Here is a 24,065-nt window from a genome sequence, read left to right on the forward strand (position 1 = left end):
GCTAGGTGGTCTGCCATAGGAGTCATACAATTCTAACTCGTTCTTCTCATTGATAAATATACCTAACCAGTGAGTTCCAGGTTGTGAGGATTCATCAGAGTTCATTATCGCACACGAATTTTCTTGTAAAATCGGTAGGGTGTCGATAGAATACACCCCTCGAAAATAAGGGGATGTCGTCTTTTCTTTAGATAAAATATGAAACATCTGCAATCCATCCATTCTTTAGTTTCCGAAATCGTACAAAATATTTCTAGACTTGTTTACTTCAATTAAGTTTTCAAACTCAGCAAAAATGATAACACATACTGTGTGTTCTAATGATTGACTGAATTTTAGTTCTAATCGTAAATTACTGTGCTTTATTAAGTTTAAATGTTCTCCTGAACATAAATCCGGTGAAAGATTAAATCCGAACAATGTATTAGAGTTCTTATATTCTTCTCTGGAAATAAATATTCCTCTGTCTTGGCCCATTCGATCTGTTCCAACAAATAGAGTTTGATAGGCACGTATATATTGATTTTGAGAAAAATCAAGTTCCAAAGGATTGTGTGGTACGGGTTGTCCATCCACATACACTCCGATAAAATTTAAATTAAAATGTTTAAATTCGTAGGGAGATTTTGAAAATGTTCCATGAAAAGCATCATTTTCTACACATCCTACAATAATTTTTTTAGGCATTTGTCCAGAAAATATGTTATCTTGAATGAAAGACATGCTCCCTTTAGGAATCGAATACACTTTGCACAGAACTCTATTAATAGGATATTTTGCACTCGTTTTCTCCAATGCTTTAGCATGACCAAGAATAACTCCGGGATTCACGCGAACTTTTCGAATGAATAAAGAAACATGATCCAACACAACTTTAAAACCTTTGGATCCTTGTAAACAAAATTCAGGCTTGCTTCGTATTAATTTTATTTTCAAATCCACTAAATTAAGTAAGAGACGATCTTGAAAAAATAAATCCGAATGAATACAGCCAATCATTTCTACTGCAGCACTTTCTTTAAAAAATTCAGTTCTTTTCTTGAGTCCATCTTCATTATCTTTGTAAAATAATTCAGCTGTTAATTGAGAAGTTTTGCTATCATATCCATGGTTTAAGAGAGTCTCAATATACGCTCGATAAGGGTAGGTATTATTTGAATTAGAAACCACGCGATCATTTAAGGATACATCTACTTGAGAAAATAAAGAATGTAGAAATAAATTCACAGGTCCTATAGTATCATTTGTAGTAATAGATGTATTGTCAACTTTTACTATTTTCGCTTTCACATATAGTTGTGTTTGACTGAGATCTATATAATCTTCTCCACTTCCAGAAATGTGAAACTCTACAGGTGCGTTATCGAAAACGTTAGAAAGTGGATGAAATTGTATCCACTGCCCATCTTGAATAACTGTTTGAGTTCCGGGTAAATTAAAAAGTTCCAATTCAGACTTCACGCATTCGGGGGAATCTTTCAATAGAAATGTCATTATTACGGGTCGAATATATCGCGTCCACTCACTTTACGTGCTTTGGAAGAAATGAATCTCTTCTGTTTCTTACGCTTTCTTTTATATCCTCCTTTCCCTACCATTGATTGTACTTTATCGAGGGCTTTTTGCGTTAAATTCTTTCCGCTTTCTTTACTTCTTGTTTTTAGTGCTTCTTTAAAATTTTCTCCTGACAATACATCTGACGCGACACGACTACCTGTTATTAATGCTTCTTTTGCAACAGTTTTACCACCTTTTACTAAAAAAGGTAATGCTGCTCTAAATAATCGACGAAATATCCCTCCGATTCCATAACCCTTCTGGAAATTAACACCTTTATAATAGGTTAATCCTGAGCCAATTTGACCCGCATAATGGTCTTCAAACTTTTTAGTGCAGCAAACATATGGTGCATTCATCTTGATGGTTATATCATTGAATGAGGATACAATAATTATGGTATACTATTTATAGTATTTGCCTCAGACGAAAATGTAGTACTAGGATCACTTTACCTCTTTCAAAGGGTACGAAATCACCTGAATTGAGTCTCAGTTCAACTTGTATAGTTTGGAATGAATGCCTCATTAACGGTAAGTATTGTGGTCTATCGTAATACTGACTAATCGTTTCCCCGTCTTCTCCTTTGATTCGAACGATTCGTAGTAAAGGGGCTTGTATATCGCCTACAATTTGTGGTGAAATTAAATCTGAGTAGACGTAAAACACGGAAAAGTTAGACAATGCATCAGCAGCAAACTCACTTTTCATGTTACCCGTTATGACTGTATCACGTTGGAATCCTAGCAATTCACCTAACTTTTCTAAATGAAGACTGCAACCCTCAACTGCATTAATTTTTACTCGTTTTGTAGCTTTATTGAAATGTAATGTAAACCGACTAGGATTTTTTGGTAAAGTAAGTTGTATAGCTGATACAATATCGAACATTGATTCATAACAACCTACATCAATTGTTTTCCTAACAGTCGATGTGATATTGCCATTACTTATTTTGTATAGAAAATAATTATTAGTTTCATTAACGTTATACCATGAATGAGGATATATGATTTCAGACAAACCGACTTCCCATTGTCCATTTAAATCAACCGGTACGGGTAATTGAGTCTTAAAATGAGATAATTTGTTTTCAGGAAAGAATCGCATAGAACTATCAGAAGGTAATGTTACATAGAACGACATTTTTGAAAATGAATCTGTAATAAACAAGATTTCCTATTTATACTTTTTGAATATCAGCTACCCAAGCATTAAACTTTTCTGGATAACCCAAAAATTTAACAAAATATTCAGTTACTCCTTGTCTCTTTCTTTTTTTAAGCACTTTTTCTACAGGATAGAAACCTGAATCTACAACTTTTTGTAATTCTGCTTCGTAGAAGGTACCTTTAATTTCTTCACCATCTAAATCTTTTAATTTATAAACGACTGGAATTCTTTTCACTGTTTCATGAATTTTAAAAAGTTCTCTGCTCCAATTTTGTTCATACCCCTTTTCGAAGTGAAGTTTTTGCTTACTTATGCGCACAACATCGCCTATTTTGAATTTAGTCACTTTAGGTTTCTCGTTTCTTAGGACACCGTATAAATTATATAATACCTCTCTCTTATTGTATTTATTTACAGAAGCGGGTTCCATCTTAATCGAACTGTGATAAGAATTATTATAACTGTATATTAATTTATCTATGACATCAATATAATTTTTAGTGTTCAACTCTGTGAAATACTTCCACATCTTAGTTTTTAATGTGCGGTTAAATCTCTCAACTACGCTAGCTTTAGTTTCATTATTTGTAGAAAAATATTTTACATTCTCCCTTTTCAAATAATTCTGAACTATTTTATTCGTAAATTCCGTACCAGCATCTGTTTGTAACACTTTAGGTTTTCTTTCTTCAAATATAATTTCTATAGCAGACTTAACATTTTTTCCAGACTTATCTTTTAAGGGTATTGCCCATGCAAACTTTGAAAAGATATCTATGCATGTTAACAAATACTTATAACCTTTATTGAATTGAGACAAAGATTGCATATCAGCTAAATCAGCTTGAAACTGATGATCAATATCACTTACTAATACTCGATTCCGTTTAAATTTACGTTTAACCGGTTTATGAAGTGTATAAGAATCTTTATGCATTAACCATTGTTTAACATCTTTTCTATCATATTTACCTTTTATAGCACGATGTATTGATTCTACACCCCCAAAGCTATTTGGAGTTTCAGGATTTTTATAAAATCTAGCTAAATTTTGATTCATTGTCACTGTTAAACAAGACTTTGCAGAATATGATATAAGAAAATGTAGAATGTGCAATAAAAATAAATCGCATCAGGAATAGAAATATAAAGCAATATTAATAATAATTAAAAAAATGGTAAGTAAAATTAAATATTGACAGTATCAAATATAGTGAATAAAAAAAGCAGTATAATAGAAACATAATAACATTTATTAAATTTAAAAACTTACTCAAAAATTTCACAAGAACAGAAATCATTTTTAGCTTTTAGTAACAGTTGATCCAAATGGATCTCGTTCAAATAATGTTCATTCATAAAGTTCATTAAAGGAACATTTTCAGGATAAAGCTTCTTCTCCTGTAGTTCCTTTTTAAAATCGTGAGCAATACTATATACATTTAAATACATACATGATTCATTAAAGTCAGATATCGAAACAACGTCTTGAGAATCCAGTAATTCATCAGCTATGATAGGAGGACTTAAGCCCTTTTTTTGTCCTATATGACGATAAAGTACTTGTTTTAGACACTGATTCATAAGATATTCAGCTTCACTGTAGCGGTTGCTTTCAGGCTTCTCTTCACTTATGGCACTCTTGTTGCACATTTTAAAAGTTTCTTTAAAGTCTCGGCACTTATACTTCACAGTAATGAAGCTTGTATTCACTTCATCACGAATTTTTCGTATTTGAGACCACTGAGCAAAGGTTATGTCTGTAGGAAATTTGTAAACTCGACCGCTTCTACACGTGTATTCGTGAGTGAGGGTGTAATTTCCACTATCACTCATGAGTAAATAAAAGTCTCTCACTCCATGAGGACTAACAGCTTCTAACTGTAGATTTATTTCTACTATATCAAAAATAGATGTTGGAGGTTCATGTGAGAAACACACATTATATTGTTCCGGCTGTAATGTTATTCCATCTGCTGAAGGATAATACATATCTCCATGTTTGTTATATCTCCGTATATGTATGCTGATCTTTGATTTGTATTCACTAACAGTCAGAAAGAAATTGTCTCCCAGAGGATACACATGGTCAGGAAAACATCCATCTTTGAATATTCCTTTTCTTGTTACACCCTAATAAACAATAAAAATAAAGTTTTGAGTCATCACGCTAATAACAGAAATCAAAGCATCGAAGATATCAAATGTAATGGAGCATGTGATAGTACAAGTACAGTAAATATATTTGGATTTTATTATGTGACTGTGCAGATTAAAATAAAGCTTTGAACTTATTTAGATAATTAATTTTAAAAAAGCACATGTTATGATTTTTTTAAAGTTATGAAATTATTTTAAACTATACTAATTATAGCTAAGCGTTATGAAACAAACTATCAGTAAGTAATAGAAAAGTTATGATCGTTAAAACATTTTATTTAAAGAAACCTTATTGCTAATAATAAATATCATTTACAAGTATTTCTTTTCTTTTTTAAGAATAGAATTTTAAAATATCGAAATAAGTACTTACTTGAGTTTCAGCATATTTTCTCTTTAAAGATATATTTCCGTCCATAATGAGGAAAAATATGCAATGTTAAAATTGCTATAAAAAAAGTTTAAACAATTATTTCAAACAAAATTAACATTCAACAAAGTATGGTGGAATAAAACCCAGAGCACTAAAATGAGAATAAGAGTGAAATATGAATACACGACTGAAATTAAAGACTTTGCTATGCTCACCGTTGCCAAATTCAAAAAAGTAATACTCCAACAACCAATGGGAAAATTTGAAACAGTCACGTGACGAACGTGTCAGTGAAAAGAACTGAATTCAATACTATCACGTCATAGACCAAGACCAACCTTGTTGAATCTTGTTTGAATTGGATATCTCACGATTTGTAACGTGTAAAAGTGAAAGTAACATTACGTCATCAATTTAGAAGTGTCATTGCGGAGCCGTTGCCACCCTATAAATATAAATAAAGTGTTGCCACCACTATAAAATAATATTAAAATCAAAACTGAAAGTATAAATTCAAAGTAGTCAGTTCGTAACGCGGGCAGAAATAGTCAGTGGTGCCTTGTCATTATGAGATCAATAAAAAGATGAAACTAAAATTTTATCCGTAACCGCCAGCGAGTCTAAATTTATTTCCTTAAAACCATAAGTTTTCTTTGTATCTGTATGCGTCCATGGGATACTGGTTAGCGTGCCTGACAAATCAGTATCCCATGGAAGCATTTTGTCCTAGAGATTGTGAGTTCGAATCCTGAATTAAATACATGCATTTATATTATTTATTTATAATAAATAAATTTTTCCTACTTTAAATGAACGAAATTAGTAAATATTTTATTCACTAGATGGCGCCACCAATATAAGATATTCATATTTTTTAAATTAGTAGCTATTTTAATCACTAGATGGAGCCACGAGCGGCGTCTACATATTTTGAAAACCGAAACTAAAAATTGGTGCTGCCATCCTTAAATAAGAAATTTAAATTAAGGAGTGTTGCCACCACTGAAAAATAATATTAAAAATCGAAACCAAAACTAAAAGCGGATAATCAAGTGGGCAGAAATAAGCAAGCGGGCAGAAATAAGCAAGTGGGCAGAAATAGGAGGTAAATGACTTTTTTTTGAAAACCGAAACTAAATTGGGTGTTGCCACCGGAAGTAAGGAATTTTGGAAACCGAAACCAAAACTAAAGCAGGAGGCGAACAACTCAACTCTACTCAGCAGCAGGAGGCGAACAACTCAACTCCACTCCGCAGCAGGAGGCGAACAACTCAACTCGACTCCGCAATGACGTCATTGCGGAGCCGGCTCCTCGGCTCCGCTGGTCCAGAACTCTCATTTTTTATCTGCTTACATATATATATATATATATATATATATATATATATATATATATATATATATATATATATATATATATATATATATATATATATATATATATATATATATATATACGAATGCAAGTTGATAAGAAAAAAATTTCTAAGATGAAATTTTCTAAAAAAACTACAGTAGAAGCAGCAAAATTACTTTTTTCCCAACATTGTGTAACTTATAGGGAAAATCAAGGGAGTTTCATTTTTGATTCCCATAAAAATTTCTCTGTATAATAAAATTATTTTGCTGAATAAAAAAAACTTAGAAACAAATAGCTTGATCTTAGAAATTTTAATTTCAGAAGTATACTTTCTATTGAATTTATTTAATAATGAATTATTGAATTTTTTATTCAAAATTTATCGTTTATGAAGCAAAGATCGTATAAACTTATTACAGCTTGGGATGTTTTATTTAACTTACCGATTATTGCTACAGAATGTCATAGCAGGCTGAATAACTTCGTATGGCCTGCTCACTTCGGAGTAGGTTGTTGTTGGATATGTCCAAAAATATACCATGAATTCCTGCGCTTGATAGAGAAACCCCACCAAGCAAACTAAGAAAGCAGTTGATTTCCATATCTTTTCCTTCCAAGTTGTCAAATTGGCAATTTCAGGGAAACCCGTGATAAGGGAATCGGAAAAAATAGCTTTTGCATACTCTCCGAAAGATAAATTTATTTCTTCCTTTTCACCTTTTTTCATGATTCTTCAAAAAATGTTTATCTAAAAACAACAGTAAATTTAAGTCTATGAGCAGTAAAAGCTGAAATACAGACTAATCCTTAAGAATAGTAGACTTTAATAGGCAGAGTATTCCGTAGTAACCCCCTTTAATATGCATTTTTACTTTTTTTTTCCATCATACTTGACAGAGAAAGCGTCACCAAAATCAGAAATAAAAAAAGTAGGCTCATTGTGGGTGGCAAGTAACATTTCAATGAGAAAAAAAATAATCTGCGATAAGCATTATCTAAGATAAACAGCAGTGAACAAATGGTGTAAAGGAGTGCTTCACAGTTAACATGTAACCATTTAATGAGTTTTCATAAAAGCATTTAAAGTGAATGCTAAGTTGAACTCAAGATTAATGCGTCCACGTGAGAAAAGTGTACTTTTTTTTTCATCATACTAGACGGAGAAAGCTTTACCAAAATCGGAAATTTAAAAAAATCACATACATTATGGGTCGCAAGTAATATTTAAATGAAAAAAAAATAATCTGTGATAAGCATTATCTAAGAAAAACAGCAGTGAAAAAGTTTTGTAAAGGAGTGCATCACAGTTAACATGTAACCATTTAAGGAGTTTTCATGAAAGCATTTAAAGTGAATGTTGAGTTGAACTAAAGATTAATGCGTCCACGTGAGAAAAGTGTACTTTTTTTTTCATCATACTAGACGGAGAAAGCTTTACCAAAATCGGAAATTTTAAAAAAGCACTCTCATTGTGGGTGGCAAGTAACATTTAAATGAGAAAAAAAATAATCTGTGATAAGCATTATCTAAGATAAACAGCAGTGAACAAATGGTGTAAAGGAGTGCTTCACAGTTACCATGTAACCATTTAATGAGTTTTCATAAAAGCATTTAAAGTGAATGTTAAGTTGAACTAAAGATTAATGCGGTCACGTGAGAAAAGTGTACTTTTTTTTTCATCATACTAGACGGAGAAAGCTTTACCGAAATCGGAAATTAAAAAAAAGCACGCTCATTGTGGGTGGCAAGTAACATTTCAGTGAGGAAAAAATAATCTGTGATAAGCATTATCTAAGATAAACAGCAGTGAACAAATGGTGTAAAGGAGTGCTTCACAGTTACCATGTAACCATTTAATGAGTTTTCATAAAAGCATTTAAAGTGAATGTTAAGTTGAACTAAAGATTAATGCGTCCACGTGAGAAAAGTGTACTTTTTTTTTCATCATACTAGACGGAGAAAGCTTTACCGAAATCAGAAATTAAAAAAAAGCACGCTCATTGTGGGTGGCAAGTAACATTTAAATGAGAAAAAAAATAATCTGTGGTAAGCATTATCTAAGATAAACAGCAGTGAACAAATGGTGTAAAGGAGTGCTTCACAGTTACCATGTAACCATTTAATGAGTTTTCATAAAAGCATTTAAAGTGAATGTTAAGTTGAACTAAAGATTAATGCGTCCACGTGAGAAAAGTGTACTTTTTTTTTCCATCATACTAGACGGAGAAAGCTTTACCAAAATCGGAAATTTAAAAAATTCACATACATTATGGGTCGCAAGTAATATTTAAATGAGAAAAAAAATAATCTGTGATAAGCATTATCTAAGATAAACAGCAGTGAACAAATGGTGTAAAGGAGTGCTTCACAGTTACCATGTAACCATTTAATGAGTTTTCATAAAAGCATTTAAAGTGAATGTTAAGTTGAACTAAAGATTAATGCGTCCACGTGAGAAAAGTGTACTTTTTTTTTCATCATACTAGACGGAGAAAGCTTTACCGAAATCAGAAATTAAAAAAAAGCACGCTCATTTTGGGTGGCAAGTAACATTTAAATGAGAAAAAAAATAATCTGTGATAAGCATTATCTAAGATAAGCAGCAGTGAACAAATGGTGTAAAGGAGTGCTTCACAGTTACCATGTAACCATTTAATGAGTTTTCATAAAAGCATTTAAAGTGAATGTTAAGTTGAACTAAAGATTAATGCGTCCACGTTAGAAAAGTGTACTTTTTTTTTCCATCATACTAGACGGAGAAAGCTTTACCAAAATCGGAAATTTAAAAAATTCACATACATTATGGGTCGCAAGTAATATTTAAATGAGAAAAAAAATAATCTGTGATAAGCATTATCTAAGATAAACAGCAGTGAAAAAGTTTTGTAAAGGAGTGCATCACAGTTAACATGCAACCATTTAAGGAGTTTTCATGAAAGCATTTAAAGTGAATGTTAAGTTGAACGATGAATGATTAATGCGTCCACTTCAGAAAAGTGTATATTTTTGATTCAAGATGCTCCGTTTATCAATTCTTTTGCTTAAAAAATTGTTGGAAAAGAGTGAGAAAAAATAAAAACGTATCCGAAATCTGATGAACCAAACGGTATAATTCCGGATCAAATTACGATAAAAGGCACTGGCACCCTGAGGGCAGCATCAGTAAAATTTTTACTGATAAACATAAAACGTAAAATCCATTTTTACCGTAAAATTTTATATTGTTATTTTTACAGTAATATTTATTTAATTACAGTGATTTTACAGTACATATTACGATTTATCAGATTTTCTTGTACCATAAATCTTTATGGTGAGAACTAATATTAGGGTAAATAGTATCAGCACCTTGAGTCCGGTACTTATTATTGTAATTTGATCTGGCATTTTTTACAGTGCACTTAGAAGTAGAGTTTAAAGATACTTCGAGCTTCCAATGTCAATCAAAGAAGCTTATATTTTGTATATCCGTTGTTTTTTCTTTTCTTTTCTTTATAGATTTTTTTAACATTAGTACCAATGACCATTGACGATAACGAATAATTATTTTAAAAATAATTTTAGTTAAATTATTATAAATATAGAATACGATATTTTTCGAACATGCCTTTTTTTAGATGGAATTTTAATCAACTATAGATAAAAATATGTTTATGCTCATACTAATCAGTATTTAGTTGTTTCACAAATAAATTTTTAAGTTTTTGACATAAATCAAAAACTTTTAAGAAGATAATTTACGTCTCAGCAAAACATTCTGGTTAATAACGATTATATATTTTTTTATCCGATTATAACCATATTTATAACTCTAAATTAATAAATATGATGAAAGCTATGAATAGACAAAAAGGGATAAAAGTATAAGTATTTTAGAAGAAGAAACGTGATGAAAATTGTGAAGTAATTATGAAAGAAATGTAAGCATTAAAAAAAACTTTTGTGCATTTGATATACCTTAAAACATACCCGTGTAATGCTGTAATACGATAAATATGAATGAATTTGAAACTAGAAAGGTGTATAATTTTATTTACCTAGAAAGAACGTTTTTGGCACATGAAGTAAATTATGCATAAACATATCTTAATGTACATGTTATATCAACACATTATTCTTTTAAAACTTCAATCTAAATTGCATGTTTCTTTATTCTCGAATTTGCATGTTCTAGTTTGATTAACTAAACTGTGATAACTTTGTGATGGCAACCGTTAGTACTAGATAAATTAATAACTACGTTTACACAGAATTTTGAACGAAACAAAGAAATCATTTTTTTTTTCATATGGTTCATTATATTATATTATAATATGCAAAAAATGCTATTTACTATTTGTTATTACATTAGCAATTTTAATATTTTATTTAATACTTTGTTTAATTTATTCAAAAACGCAAGATTATTTTTCAAAATGTATATCTATTCAAAGCACATCAATTAAAACATTTCTTTAAAAAAAAAGTTGGATAATTTTCATAGTAATACTTTATAAACTAATCAGCTTTAAATAAACTAAAGCGTTTAATCAAACTTTACTTTCATCTATTCTATTTCGTTTCTTTTTGTGAACTGATTTTTGGCAGCTTTTCAGCTCATTTTAGTTTTAATACCAATTATTTACCAGTTGATTAAAATACTGTTGGAATCGATTGATTCGTATAATTATTGGGTTTCATTATTTTTGTAGCTTTTTGTCTCATTTCCATATGAATGTCTCCTTTCCAATGAAAAATTTTAAAAGAAAGAAAAACTGTTTTTTCTTTTTCTTTAAACAAAAGAAAAAAAAACTTTTTTCTTCTTTTGTTTAAAAAAAAAGTTCACAAAAACTGTTTAATTTTTTTGTCTTCTGTGTTTTTTCCCTGGTTTCTTAATTATAATGTGGTTTATATAATATGTATATACATATGGATAAAATGGTTTCTTATAATAAAGGCTCTATGTACTTTCAGTTCAAGCACAACTAATTGACTACATTTTAACCCTTTTTAATAGCCTCTTTTATTTAAATCTTGATCTCTTTCACCATCTAATACTCTGGTTTTAATGTCTTTAATATACTGTACTCAATAATGTCTTTTATATTTAAATAAAGTTTTTTTAAATTAAATATTAATTGAGAACTCTTAATGTGCATACTGTATTAACATTTTACTACACTTTTTGCAACAATGTTAAAGTTATGTATTAGCAATGGTTATTGCGGAACATCCAGCATATAGCAAAATAATATGAAAGTGATTGACTTTTTGATAACGTTGCCTCTCGGAAAAATATTTAGACATTTCCTAAATTAAAAAAAAATTTCCTAAGGTTTTTTTTTTAATTTTTTACTTCGATTAAGTAAGGACCAAAGCAAAGAATGTGATGCAATTTAAACCACGCAGCATTTGGGCACAAAGAAAATTTACTACAAAATGCAACAAAAAAGAGTAATACACTGTTAGAATTTTCATTCTAAAATTATAGTAAAATACTCGGCCGCTCCATTTAACAGCAAAGTTTAAGGTAGAGAACACTTTACCTTTATGGTTTCGAAACCTTTTACATATTACTATGGGTAAAACAATGAATACAAAAATATACATATTTTAAAACCCTTTACAACTAGAGTGGTTTGAAAACCATAAAAATAGAAAATTAGCTGAGCTTTGAGATAGTTTAGCAGCTTTATGGAGCTTCCGTCTTTGGTGAATAAGAGTATCGTATTCTAATATCCCAGGTTCACAAATTGGGGTAGGCAGGATAATGGAAACTCTTCATTTGTCGAAGGGAATTAAGAAAATATGGGGGTGTTAACGCTCGGATTCGAACCCCAGTTCTGTTGGTCGTAACTTTGACAAATTAGCTATCTCAGTAGCTATTACGCTATAGCTATTTCTAGATATTTCCATACTTCGAAAATCTATTCGATTAATCGTAAATTATCATAAAAATTAATCGTAAAAATGCTCAAAGAAGCGCAATGCCAATTTTAATCTTTTGAAATCTAATGCTGAAAAAAAATGAAATAAGAAAAAACACTTGTATGAAATTAAGCTTTCATACATTAGAATTAGTTTATTAAACCTGTGAGCTGTATAAAATAATTTTTGAATTATCACTTAAGTTGCACTGCTTATTTACGAGAAATAAATTAGATATGTAAATTTTTTGAGTTTTGTCTTTTATTAAGTAAAATTTGCATTTGGGTATCTAAAACAAGCAAGATACATTTTTACATTTCCATGAGTAACATTAAAGTTTGGATATCATTTCGGTTTTTAAAAAACAAATAATTTGTTTCTGTGTATTTCTGATATGTCTTTACTCACAAAAATAATCATTTTCACCTAACTTATATGAGTGGAAGATTTGCTCGAAGTTTTGGCTTGTGCAAAATAAAAATAGAAACAAATAGATTACATCAAAACATGCAACAAGCAATTTGAATATTATTCTTGTAATTTATGTACACAATTTAAAATATATTCCACATGGTGATTCAGATCATGAACCAAAATCAATTTATAATATGCTGCAGTATTTTTTGAATTGTATACAATATTAATACTAAATTAATTATGACATTAATGACACCAAATCAATTTAGCACTGAATTAAGCAATATTTATTATAGATATACATTTTACAATTCGGATAAAGCATAGATCAATGAAAAACAATAATTATAAATCATTTTAGCGTCATAATTCATACAATTATGATTTCGTCTTGATTGCGTAAAAAAATAGCTGACTTAATGATTCCAGAAGATCGCATATAGATACAAAGCTGATTCCTAACCATATTCCTATATACCCTCCTATGTAACTAAACAGCTCAATATCCTAGAAAATAAAATTTTAAAAAATTAGTAAATAAATGAAGAATGAAAGTAAAAACTGAATAACAATTTTATTTCACACGTGATAGTTCATGTCTCGTTTGACATTAATATTTCTTGATAGTTTTTGTTCACTGACATGACAACACACTGCATTGTAAGAAATTGCACTGTAAATTACCATGAACTGTAAAAAATTCCGGATCAAAATACAACATAAAATACAGGCACTTTGGGTCCTTTTTACCATTTTACCATAAAATAAATAAAACAAATTAGTAAATAAATGAAGAATAGAAGTAAAACCAGAATAACAATTTTATTTCATACGTGGTAGTTCATTTCAAAGTCTCGTTCGGCATTAATATTTCTTGATAGTTTTTGTTCATTGACAACACACTGCACTGTAAGAAATTGCACTGTAAATTACCATGAACTGTAAAAAATTCCGGATCAAATTACTACATAAAATACCGGCACTTTGGGTCCTTTTTACCATAAAATAAATTTTACCGTATAATTCATTTTTGCGTCTAAAATATTGTACTATAATTTTTGCACAGTAATATTCATTTAATTAGTGTGGTTCAGGTATTTTTTACTGCAATTATTACTGTAAAATTTACGGTTTATCAGATATTTTGTTCCATAATATATTACGGTATAAACTGATCTTTTGTTTATTGACTCTGAGTTTCAGTACTTTTTAGCACAATTTTTCACAATGCGCAAGTGCTTAATAACCAGCCACGAACAGGACATCAAGGTTGTAAATTACTAGTAAAGCAGTTAACATATTTCTTAAAACAAGGGGGGATGTTTTGTACAGAAAAGATTTTAGTGGTGCATTCATATGAAAGTTAGGGATACCTCTTATTCTTGTTTTGGAACCACTTGTTATATATAAAAGAACAGCGACCAGTGCAAAAATTAATGAAGGAAATTAAGATTATGCCATGGAAATCTTAGTGTCATTCGCAATTTTGGCATTTTTATTTGCTTCCAAAAGCAAGAGGTATAATCGGTCAATCTCAGGAGTGACTAAACGCGAATTTGAATCCTAATTATGACATCTTACTATTTTTTACAATCCTTTATCACATGAAAAGTTAATAATTTCCTGGAACTCTTCAATTTATTCCAACTACTATTATAATAGATACCACACTGTTTCTAAGCTCAAAAAGTCTAGTATTTACCAAATAATCTAATGTTTTTCCATATTAAGTGTAAAATTTTCGAGTTGTAATGCAATCATGTATAATATATAATTACAGTACTGCACAGATTGCAGTAATTTTGCAGTTCTTTGTCCTCAAAAATTCTGTAGTGGAATTAGCCAAATCAAAACTGCCTGCAAACTTTTTTTTTCAGTAAATTTTCTGCAGTTTATCTTTTTTTGGGGTCAACTTAGCTATTATTATTTAAAAAAAAAAATTTACAGTTTATATGATTTTTATGACAATATTATGACGTATCTTTGGTAATAAGTTGAGTCTTTTTATAAGATTAAAATAAATTGATACTCATTCATTACTATAATCACATGCAGTTTTTAAATTCTTTCTGTTTTATTTCAAACATTTCATTAAAATAACGATAATTCCGTTTCATACACTGATCCAATAAATAAAGAAAAATGTATTTTAATGCAATAAAATTAATAAACTAAATTTGACTCAAGAAATTAAACTGACAATATAAAAGTACTCACTCTTTAATGGACATTTATACTTGAAAGAAATATAATATCAAAATGAAATCGCATATTTTTAATAAATGAAAATCACAAAAGACTATATGATTAACATTTTCTGTTTTAATCTTTTTTTAAAAAATGCAACATATGGGGCTTAGTAACCTCCATATAGGGTTAGTATTCGATAAGTGAATTAGTCTTGTACCTGAAATCGAATATATTTGGAAGCATATTCTTGTTACGATTGCAATAAAATAATAGCGAAATTGTAATATATTTTAAACACTTTATGTTTTGAAGCTTTCTTTTTCAAAGAAAGTAAAAAAATATTAGGACTAACTATTGTATTATAGAATTTATGATAGTACAGTCGGCAAAAAAAAAAAGATATCACCCTGAATAACTTTCGTTCTAATGATCGGATTTTCACGAACTAAGTGTTAATCTTAATGGTTCCTGGGGGTGACCTCAAATATGCTAATTAATTAGTGCTAACTATTAATTAAGTTACGAAATCAGACACAAAAACGTACTTTCTCTGAATAAACATATATTTTTTCTTACATATTTGGATCCTTAACCTTCAAAATATAGGGGGTAGCCGCAATCTGGGAAATATGGTCCCCATAGTTTGGTCAGGAGAGCGATCCAAAGTTCGTACCCCTTAATGTTAATTTCACTTTTTACGTTTTTAGTCATATTTTAAAAACTAATAAAGCAATTCGAAGAAAATTTCACCCAGTCATAAAACTCATTTACCCAAAGATAATTTCACGAAAAAAATAATTTTTAATAATTGTTAATTATTTTTTATTATTTAATTAAATTAAGGATGAAAAATTTTTGAATTATAAGGTATGAATTTTTTTATACCATATTAATCTACATATTTTTCAATTGAAAAATCTAAAGTTTCAACTGTTTTTATTTATTAGAAGCTGAGAAAAATTAAAATTAATTATTTTTAAAAAAATAATTTGGCGACAATGAAGAAATGATTAAATGGAGCGATTAATATTAAAATGTGATAAACTTGCGAGGAACTTGACTTCGCGCGCTTAGCATAAAATTTCATTCATATTTTTTTCGCTAATAATCGTTTACTTATCTTTTCATTTTTATTTTTTTAAGCTATAAAATACGATGTTTCTTCTTTAGTCGTCTAAAATTCTATTTGCAATTTAGTAAAGAAATTTGAATAAAACATTTTATTGAATAAAATACATTTTATTCAGAGAATGTGGAGTTTTATAAAAGCATGCTTCTGATAGAATATGATTATACAACAGATTGTGCTTTAATGTGATTTTTTTTAATTTTTTTTCTTCTCAATAACTGATAAAATTTCAATAATATACATACGAAAGAATAAATTTGGAATAAAATATTCATCAATTTCTTGAATATATATTTTATAAATATTAATAAAAATACGCAGTCAACATTTTTAAGCATCTCTCACAACATCGCAAATTTCTCAAAATCTTATAGGGTAAACTAATCAGTAAGGGAATACTTAAGCTTAGCTTGTCTTTAAAAAAAAATCATAAAAATTTCAAAATTTGTAATTTTAGCTAAATGACGTATTTGTTATTAAATGCATGTCGACATATTTGTTATTAAATTCAAATTATGTAAAAAAAATTTAGATAACTTACATAATACTGTTTTAAGCTTTTGGTGGTTTAATTAATAAGTAGTAAGATAACCAAGTGAAAAAAAAAATCTTTTAAGTTTTCGTGCCCCCATTTCAGTATCTTAAGGGTATGTATATATATATATATATATATATATCACAAAAATAATCATAGTAGCAGTATTTGGTGGTAAATGTAGCTTATCGTAATTGAAGAATATGCTGTGCGACATTTTATGGTGAATTTGCGAACGTAAGTTTCAGAATGTATCGAAACATGTGGATGCTATTTGCTAATCATCTTTATCCAAAGAAAACCATGTAACGTAAATATCTAGCAAAATGAAGCAATTTTTTAAACAATGAATCATACAATATGCAACATATTATTTCAATATCTTATTCTTAAACATAACATATTTCAATGTTTTTAAAATGCCACTAAACATTCAGCAATTCATTGAGTTATAGAAAAAAGAAATCGTAAATTACAGAAAACCTTGTGAATGTGCATTAGAATTACTATACAATCTACATTTTATTTTTCATGCACTTTTTTTTTCTTCAAACTTTCATGCCTAGAAGACTCGATTAAAGCTGTAAAAATCATTATCCCTAAAATTTTGTATATAGCTATTATAAGTTATGTTATTTGATTTTAGTATGAAATCCTCGAATAAACATAGCAAAAATAGCATAATCTAAATAATATCAGATAAAAAGTTCATGTATTTAAATTCTAAAAACTTATAAATCGATTCAAATTTTCTTTTCAAAAGAGATTAAAATAATTTTTTATTTTATTTATTTATTTATTTTTTTTGCTTTTTGGACATAAATGAACTTAAAAATTGTCTATTGCCTAGAAACTTCGAGGTGTTTTCTATTAACTATTAATTAAACCTCTCAGAGCAATCACAAAACATTATTTCAATTTTTTTACAGTCAGAAATTGGTTGCCTAGCAACCTAGTAAAATTAAGCGTTTCTCTTTTGAATCAGTCAAGGGTTATCTTAAAATATTTATTTGCGCAGGCGACTTTTTTTGGCGGTTTTCTGGACTATCGCCAAATATATAAACCTTTATTGCAACCCAATTTACGACCCAATTGTTTTAAAATTTTGTCTACCCCCCCTAATTCAAGTGTCTGGATTCCAAATATGTAAAAAAAATTATATGTTTATTCAGAGAAAGTACGTTTTTGTGCCTGATTTCGTAACTTAATTAATAGTTAGCACTAATTAATTAGCATATTTGAGGTCACCCCCCGGAACCATTAAGATTGACACTTAGTTCGTGAAAATCCGATCATTAGAACGAAAGTTATTCAGGGTGATATCTTTTTTTTTTTGCGGACTGTACATGTCGGTACGTTTTACTGCATCATATCCTTCATAATCTTTGAAATAATATTTATCAATATTTTTACTTTAATTTTCGTTCTTGGAAAAAATTTCACGAATTTACAAGAGTCATAAAAATTAAAACTTACCACTATTTTAGGCAAATAAATTTGTTCCGACAATCGAAATTTTGTAAAGAAAACTCTCACGGAAATATATGCTTCACTGAAAAGAGAAACAAAACATTTTTTACTTTACTAATTTTTGGTAATTGTAGATTAAATAAAACATTTTCATATGTTAGTCATAAAAAGAGTTATTATAGTTTGTTTTTTTTAAGAGTTATTGTTTTTCCTCATGACGTTTGAGACCAGATACCGTTGCAATAACGTCATAAAAAAGAAAGGACCAATAGCTGAAAAATCTTTTTTCCTATTTTTTGGTCACATTAAAAAATTTTTTAAATACTGTTATGCAATCATTTTAAATGCAGTTATTAAAAATCATATTGAACACCTCATCAATGAAACTCTCGAGACAAGATGGCATTGCATTAGCGTCTTGAATGAGAGAGAACCTGAGAATAATTTAAAAACCATCATCTCTTTTTTTTGCTAACGTTAAAAATCACATCAAATGCTGCAAGGAAATAATATTAAATGTAACCATATTAAATGCATTGATCTAAAAATTAATTTAAATGTAATCATATTAAATGCAAAATGACAATGCAAAAGCTTCATGAAAAAGAGGGAATAGTTGAAAAATCTTCATCCCTTAATTTTTGGTTACTTTACTAATCATATTAAATACTGTAATTATCATTTTGATAATCTTGTTTTAAATCAGAAAAGAGGAATCGTTTTATATTTTTATCTCAATTTCAAGTCTATATCATAAAAATGCAAGGGGGGGGGATTTTCCCGAATGGAGTGCTTCGCAAATAACTAATATAATGTATAACTTTTTCATTATAATATATTTTTATGTTTTATTATTTATCAATTTTAATTTAAATTTCAAAGCATGCCTTACGGGAAAATTAAAGATTTTGTTTCAAAGGAAGTTGCATAGAATTTAAGATGGTAATATTTCAATATTTCGGAAACGCTTTGCTTACAAAATACTGTAACAAAATTCCGGATCAAATTACGGCAAAATGTACCGGCACCTAAGGTGTCATTACTTTTTACCGTAAAATTTTACTGAATATACCTTAATACGGATTTATCTTAATACTTTTAATATATAATATACCCTTAATATCTTATACCTTTAATATATACCTTTATGGATATACCCTCATTTTTACAGTAATATTTATTGTAAACCAGTGAAACACTGTAGTTATTATTACTGTAAAATATATATTATAAAATTTTATGATAAAAATGGATTTAACGGTAAAATTAATTTTACGGATTATACCTCCAGGATTCTGGTATATTTTACCGTAATTTGATTCTGAATTTTTTACTGTGAAAATAGATTTAGATATTGAGAAATATCAATAACAAAAAGCAGAAACCCATTTTTAACATTCTATAAATAAAAAAAAAATTTTTTTTTTAAAGCAATTTTCAGAGTTATGGGTTAAATTCATTCTTTCCCAAATACTTAATCTGCAAATTGGTATTATAATTAAGTAATGTAAGAGTTTCAAATGAAACTGCTTGTTATTTAACTTTTTTAAATACAGTAATTGACCAACAGAAGAAGATAAGAACTTACTTGCAATTTACTTTCGCTCCACACTGGAGAGGCAAATTTAAGAAGGAGAACACAGAGAAATTACTGACTTACAGAGAAAAATTCATAAAATAATTATTAAGGAAATGCATATAAGTTAAAGAATAAACAATTTGAAAATTTTCGTTTCATGAAGCTTCTCTAAAGAAAAAATTTGATTTCAAGATATTTTAACTTGTTTACGTTTTTATTTCAGTGTTACAGGGTAGTAATTATATCTTAAACATCATAAACTGCTTTAATAGAGAATCAATTCGACTTCAACTTTTGATACTATGTTCACAATAAATACAGTTTTCCTAACACGTGGAGAATGCTTAAGGGGAGTCGGTAAGGGATTTATCAATAATGCTGAAACTGACTTTTCTCGATGTACCATTTCTAGTAAATTACTTATGATATCGCTATGAAACTTCTTAGAGATTTTTGAGATTATATCAGTTGTACGCTATGATAAAGTTTTAATGTTAACCGGAATACTTTTTGAGTTATTTTTGATGAGACTTTAAAAAGAAAATAATTAAAGTTCTCAGTTCATAATTGTTTTCAAGAATTTTCTGCCAAAGATAAGTATTAACAATTATCACAGTGTAAACATGTATATGGGAATATTCTGTGGAAAAAAAACAAGCAATATCTTGTTTAGATGCTGCGAAAAAGTGCATCGATAAAGATCAGTTTTAGCATTATTGGCATAGGCATTACTGACTCCCCTTAATTGGTTTGGCAGGCAGTTACTAATCAACAAAAATTTTACTAATTTTATGTAATTTTTAATTTTTATTCGAAATACCGCCATTTTGTTGAGGAAAAAGATATTTTAAGAATCCTTATATTTTGTGGGTCAGAAAATCTAATCCGTTAAGAAAAAGACATGTTTATTCAGGGAAAGTACGTTTCTCAGTCTAATTTCGTTACTTAAAATATCCTCTGCACTAATTAATTAGCAGATTTGAAACCATTAAGCCCAAACTATAAAGATTGTACACTATAATAAGAAGATCTGATCATAAATCAATAGTTATTCAGTGTGATCCGTCTTTTATTTTGTGCACTGTACAATAAGATTAAGAAAAATGTCTTTTAAAAATAAGTTTATCACAATTGTTTCAAAATTCCTTTTAAAAAATCCTTCTTTTTTACAGGCTTCTACTGTGTTTCCCCTAAGTCTCTTATTCAATGCATATTCTGCTTTAATGATTCTGTAAAGTATAGATTTCTAGAGGTTCAAATATAACCGGTATTTGAGAATAAATGTAGAAAAATTTATGTACAATCAAGTAATGTTTAATGCATTTTGGAAATTGAATATGACTTGCTTTTCAGAGATATGAAACAATTTTATTTTAATTTTATAATACTATAACTAATTATGATATTTTATATGAAATTCTGTGAGGAAAATGTGATTATATGAAATTCTCTTTAAAAAATTACATAAGTTAAAAACTAAAATTATGAAAAATCAACATGTAAAAAGCGCACGTGAATATGTAACTAAATATTAAACATAATTATAAGAATTTTAAAGTTAGTTAGAGCAATGTTTGAAATTGTTTTAACAGTAATAGAGACAAAGTATTTAGATATTTTTAAGAATGTTACCTACCCCTTTAACTTTTGTTTCCAGATCAGCTTCTTCATATTCCATTTCATAATCCTGTTCCCTACGATAAAGATACCGATTAGCTCTGTGGTAAAATTGCCTATACAGTTAGTTAATGGCTAATTAAGGTTTTATAAAAATAATCCTCGCAATCTGTTTTTTAATACATTATAGTATAAACTATGATAAAACTTTCAAATGATGTTTACCTGTCAAGCGTTTTTACTTATTTCACTGAATTTTACTTCGACAGAGCTTGCAATGTAACTTGGCTAGTTAGAGAAATTTCGCTACAATTTAGCCGCATTGTAGCAAGAATTGAAAATGTTTTGTGCTTCCAAAGTGCGCAAGCTTCTGGTATAAGAAACAATGTCCATTACGTACATGGGAATGTCACTTTTAAAAAGTAATGCGTAAAAGCACAAGTAATTGAAGCGAAGGCTAGCTGTTAAAGAACATAAAATGTATAACATCAATAAAATAAAATAAAAAAATTTCAAAACTGTGTTTTGCTCACAAAACAAAAATTTGTGAGGAAAATTTTAGCAAAATTTTTAAGAGAAAGTAACGATTCCTTCCGACACTTTCCTTACAAATACATTTCATTTTTCTCTAAGAAAGTAACAAAAGAATTAGCAAAAGTACTAAATTAAATATGTAATGAAGTAGAAGTAAAAGTTCGTACTTTTTAGTTTTATTTCTTTCGCAAGTAACGAAAGTAAAAGTATTCCAATCTATGGATGATCATCATATTTTTTCCCTCAAAGACACAAATCCATTAGTTTCATAACTATAAATTCACAAAGTGACTTTTGTTTTTGTATTTTCTAGAAGTATCAACCTCTTCAAATAATTTTTGTCCCAGTCCTTTATTATCCATGTACTGAATAAATTTTTAAAGAGCTGTTTATTGAATTTCATAAATTTTTCTCACTATGAAGTACAAACTAGAATTTTCAACAATACTTAAACTCGCACTAGATCTGCACAATGGGCTATTTGTGAAGTTCTAGGAGGCATCCCTAAGGATGGTAGGAAGACACACCATCACAATTTTCGAGGCCACTTCCTCAATTTAGACTTAGATCTAAAGGGGAAGGAAATTATCTCCAGATCCCTGAACCCTTTGCTCAGCGACTGACCACAGGGTTTCGGTTTCTCAGATCTGACAAGAATCAAATCACGGCCAATCTAGATCGGGGTTCTAACAACTGGGTTATTAAGAAAATAGAAATAACTTGTAATGCACGTTTTGAAAATGTAAATAGCTTGAAATCCGGATTTGAGGAAATGTAAATATCTTAAAATATCTGCTTTTAAAAAATTGACATATCTAGAAAAGCGTGTTTTGAAAGAATAGAAATAGCACGAAATGCTTGTTTCAGAAAATGGGCTTGGCCCAAAATACGTTTTTAATGAAACATGCATAGAAATTTAAAATAATGGGCATAGTATTATAGTATGTTCTTCCAACTACTACTATGAAACTGTTATTTAAAAAAAAGCCAAATAGATCTAAATAAATTCGAACTTTAAAATTTATTGCATCATGCATATCAATCGACACACACGAAGTAGCTGGCATGCACACTGTAAAGAAATTCCAAATCAAATTACGGTATAAAATACAGGCACTTTAGGTGCATCGTCCTTAAAATCCGTTTTAACGTAAAATCTATTTTACCATAAAATCCATTTTTTACCATAATATATTTTACTGAAATATATTATACCGCAATTTTTATAGTGCTACTTTTTCTAATTAGGGTGATTCAGTTATTTTACGGTAATTATTACTGACAAAAATAACGGTATATCGGTGTATTTGATTTCGTAACATGTTCCGTTTATAAAGGGAATTTACTATTAAAAGTACCGACAACCTAAGTTCCGGTGTTTTTTACCATAATTGAATTTTTTAAAGCGGAATTTTTTTACAGTATATGTGAATTCTGGTTTAATCCTGAAACAACACTTAAAGCATTCAACTACATTGCCAGCTCAATTACTACACCTAATTTCTCTTAAAATAAATGAAGTTTACTTTTTATAGCAGTTTTGTGTGGATTAATTTATAGTTTTTATTAGTAATCAATATTCACTTTTTCAACAACAGTGCCATCTAATATGATGTATATATTAAGTCAGCACGGGTTCAAATGTTTGTTAAAGTACCAAACACATAACTATGTTAACTTTCCATATTATTCTATTCTGTAACGGTGATTGTAACGTAAGACAATCGCCATTTGTTCTATTTTGCGCATATTCCAGATGCTAGTAATTATCATCGAATATTTTTAAGAAGGTGTTAGTATTTAGTTAACTTACAGACAAGCCGGCTGACATTCCATGCTACAGTGCTTATTCATTTCATATGTAGTAGTTTCTGGAGCTGAAATGAGAGCATGCATAAGTGATGAATACAGTGTAAAGGATTTTAATGGATCTCAACTCATTAGTGGAAATTTCTTTAAAAAATTGACAGATTTATGCAGGTTTTTTAAAAATAATATAATTATCTTTAGTATACAACTAAAAACATATATAACTTTTTATAACAATTTACTTCTGTAGAATTT

At 28.9% G+C, this 24,065-nt stretch overlaps 4 protein-coding genes across 6 annotated transcripts in view; 1 reads left to right on the forward strand and 3 right to left on the reverse strand.

The window, feature by feature from the left end:
* LOC107448543 (uncharacterized) overlaps positions 1-24,065 on the forward strand; it is a 110,672-nt gene that overhangs the window by 28,024 nt on the left and 58,583 nt on the right. The gene's annotated exons all lie outside the window — the stretch shown is intronic.
* On the reverse strand, positions 226-999 carry LOC147809541 (uncharacterized protein F54H12.2-like). Its single transcript, XM_087162870.1, has one exon. It carries the CDS (start codon positions 997-999, stop codon positions 226-228), a length of 774 nt encoding a protein of 257 aa, XP_087018996.1.
* LOC147809542 (uncharacterized) lies at positions 3,965-6,601 on the reverse strand. Its single transcript, XM_087164383.1, has 2 exons — positions 5,264-6,601; positions 3,965-4,863 (listed from the first exon to the last, which is right to left on the reverse strand). Exons 1-2 carry the CDS (start codon positions 5,306-5,308, stop codon positions 4,000-4,002), a joined length of 909 nt encoding a protein of 302 aa, XP_087020509.1. The 5' UTR covers positions 5,309-6,601; the 3' UTR covers positions 3,965-3,999.
* Positions 13,212-24,065, reverse strand: part of LOC107448544 (bile acid-sensitive ion channel-like) — a 109,607-nt gene continuing 98,753 nt past the window's right edge. The window contains exons 10-14 of the mRNA XM_087164387.1: positions 23,815-23,878; positions 21,487-21,544; positions 19,860-19,882; positions 18,278-18,353; positions 13,212-13,454 (exon numbers count right to left, since the gene is read on the reverse strand). Coding sequence (XP_087020513.1) covers positions 13,326-13,454; positions 18,278-18,353; positions 19,860-19,882; positions 21,487-21,544; positions 23,815-23,878 — 350 coding nt within the window. The 3' untranslated portion in view covers positions 13,212-13,325. The remainder of the gene's footprint in view (positions 13,455-18,277; positions 18,354-19,859; positions 19,883-21,486; positions 21,545-23,814; positions 23,879-24,065) is intronic.

This window comes from Parasteatoda tepidariorum, chromosome 5 (assembly GCF_982258835.1).
Source record: "Parasteatoda tepidariorum strain Cologne lab strain chromosome 5, Ptep-v5.0, whole genome shotgun sequence".
NCBI classification, from domain to species: Eukaryota; Metazoa; Arthropoda; class Arachnida; order Araneae; family Theridiidae; genus Parasteatoda; species Parasteatoda tepidariorum.

Bases quoted from the DNA above. Each gene is read 5' to 3' on its own strand.
- LOC147809541 (XM_087162870.1), bottom strand. From the start codon at position 999: ATGATTGGCTGTATTCATTCGGATTTATTTTTTCAAGATCGTCTCTTA.
- LOC147809542 (XM_087164383.1), bottom strand. From the start codon at position 5,308: ATGGACGGAAATATATCTTTAAAGAGAAAATATGCTGAAACTCAA. The intron at 4,864-5,263 runs GTAAGTACTTAT...ATTGTTTATTAG, and splicing joins GAAAATATGCTGAAACTCAA to GGTGTAACAAGAAAAGGAAT.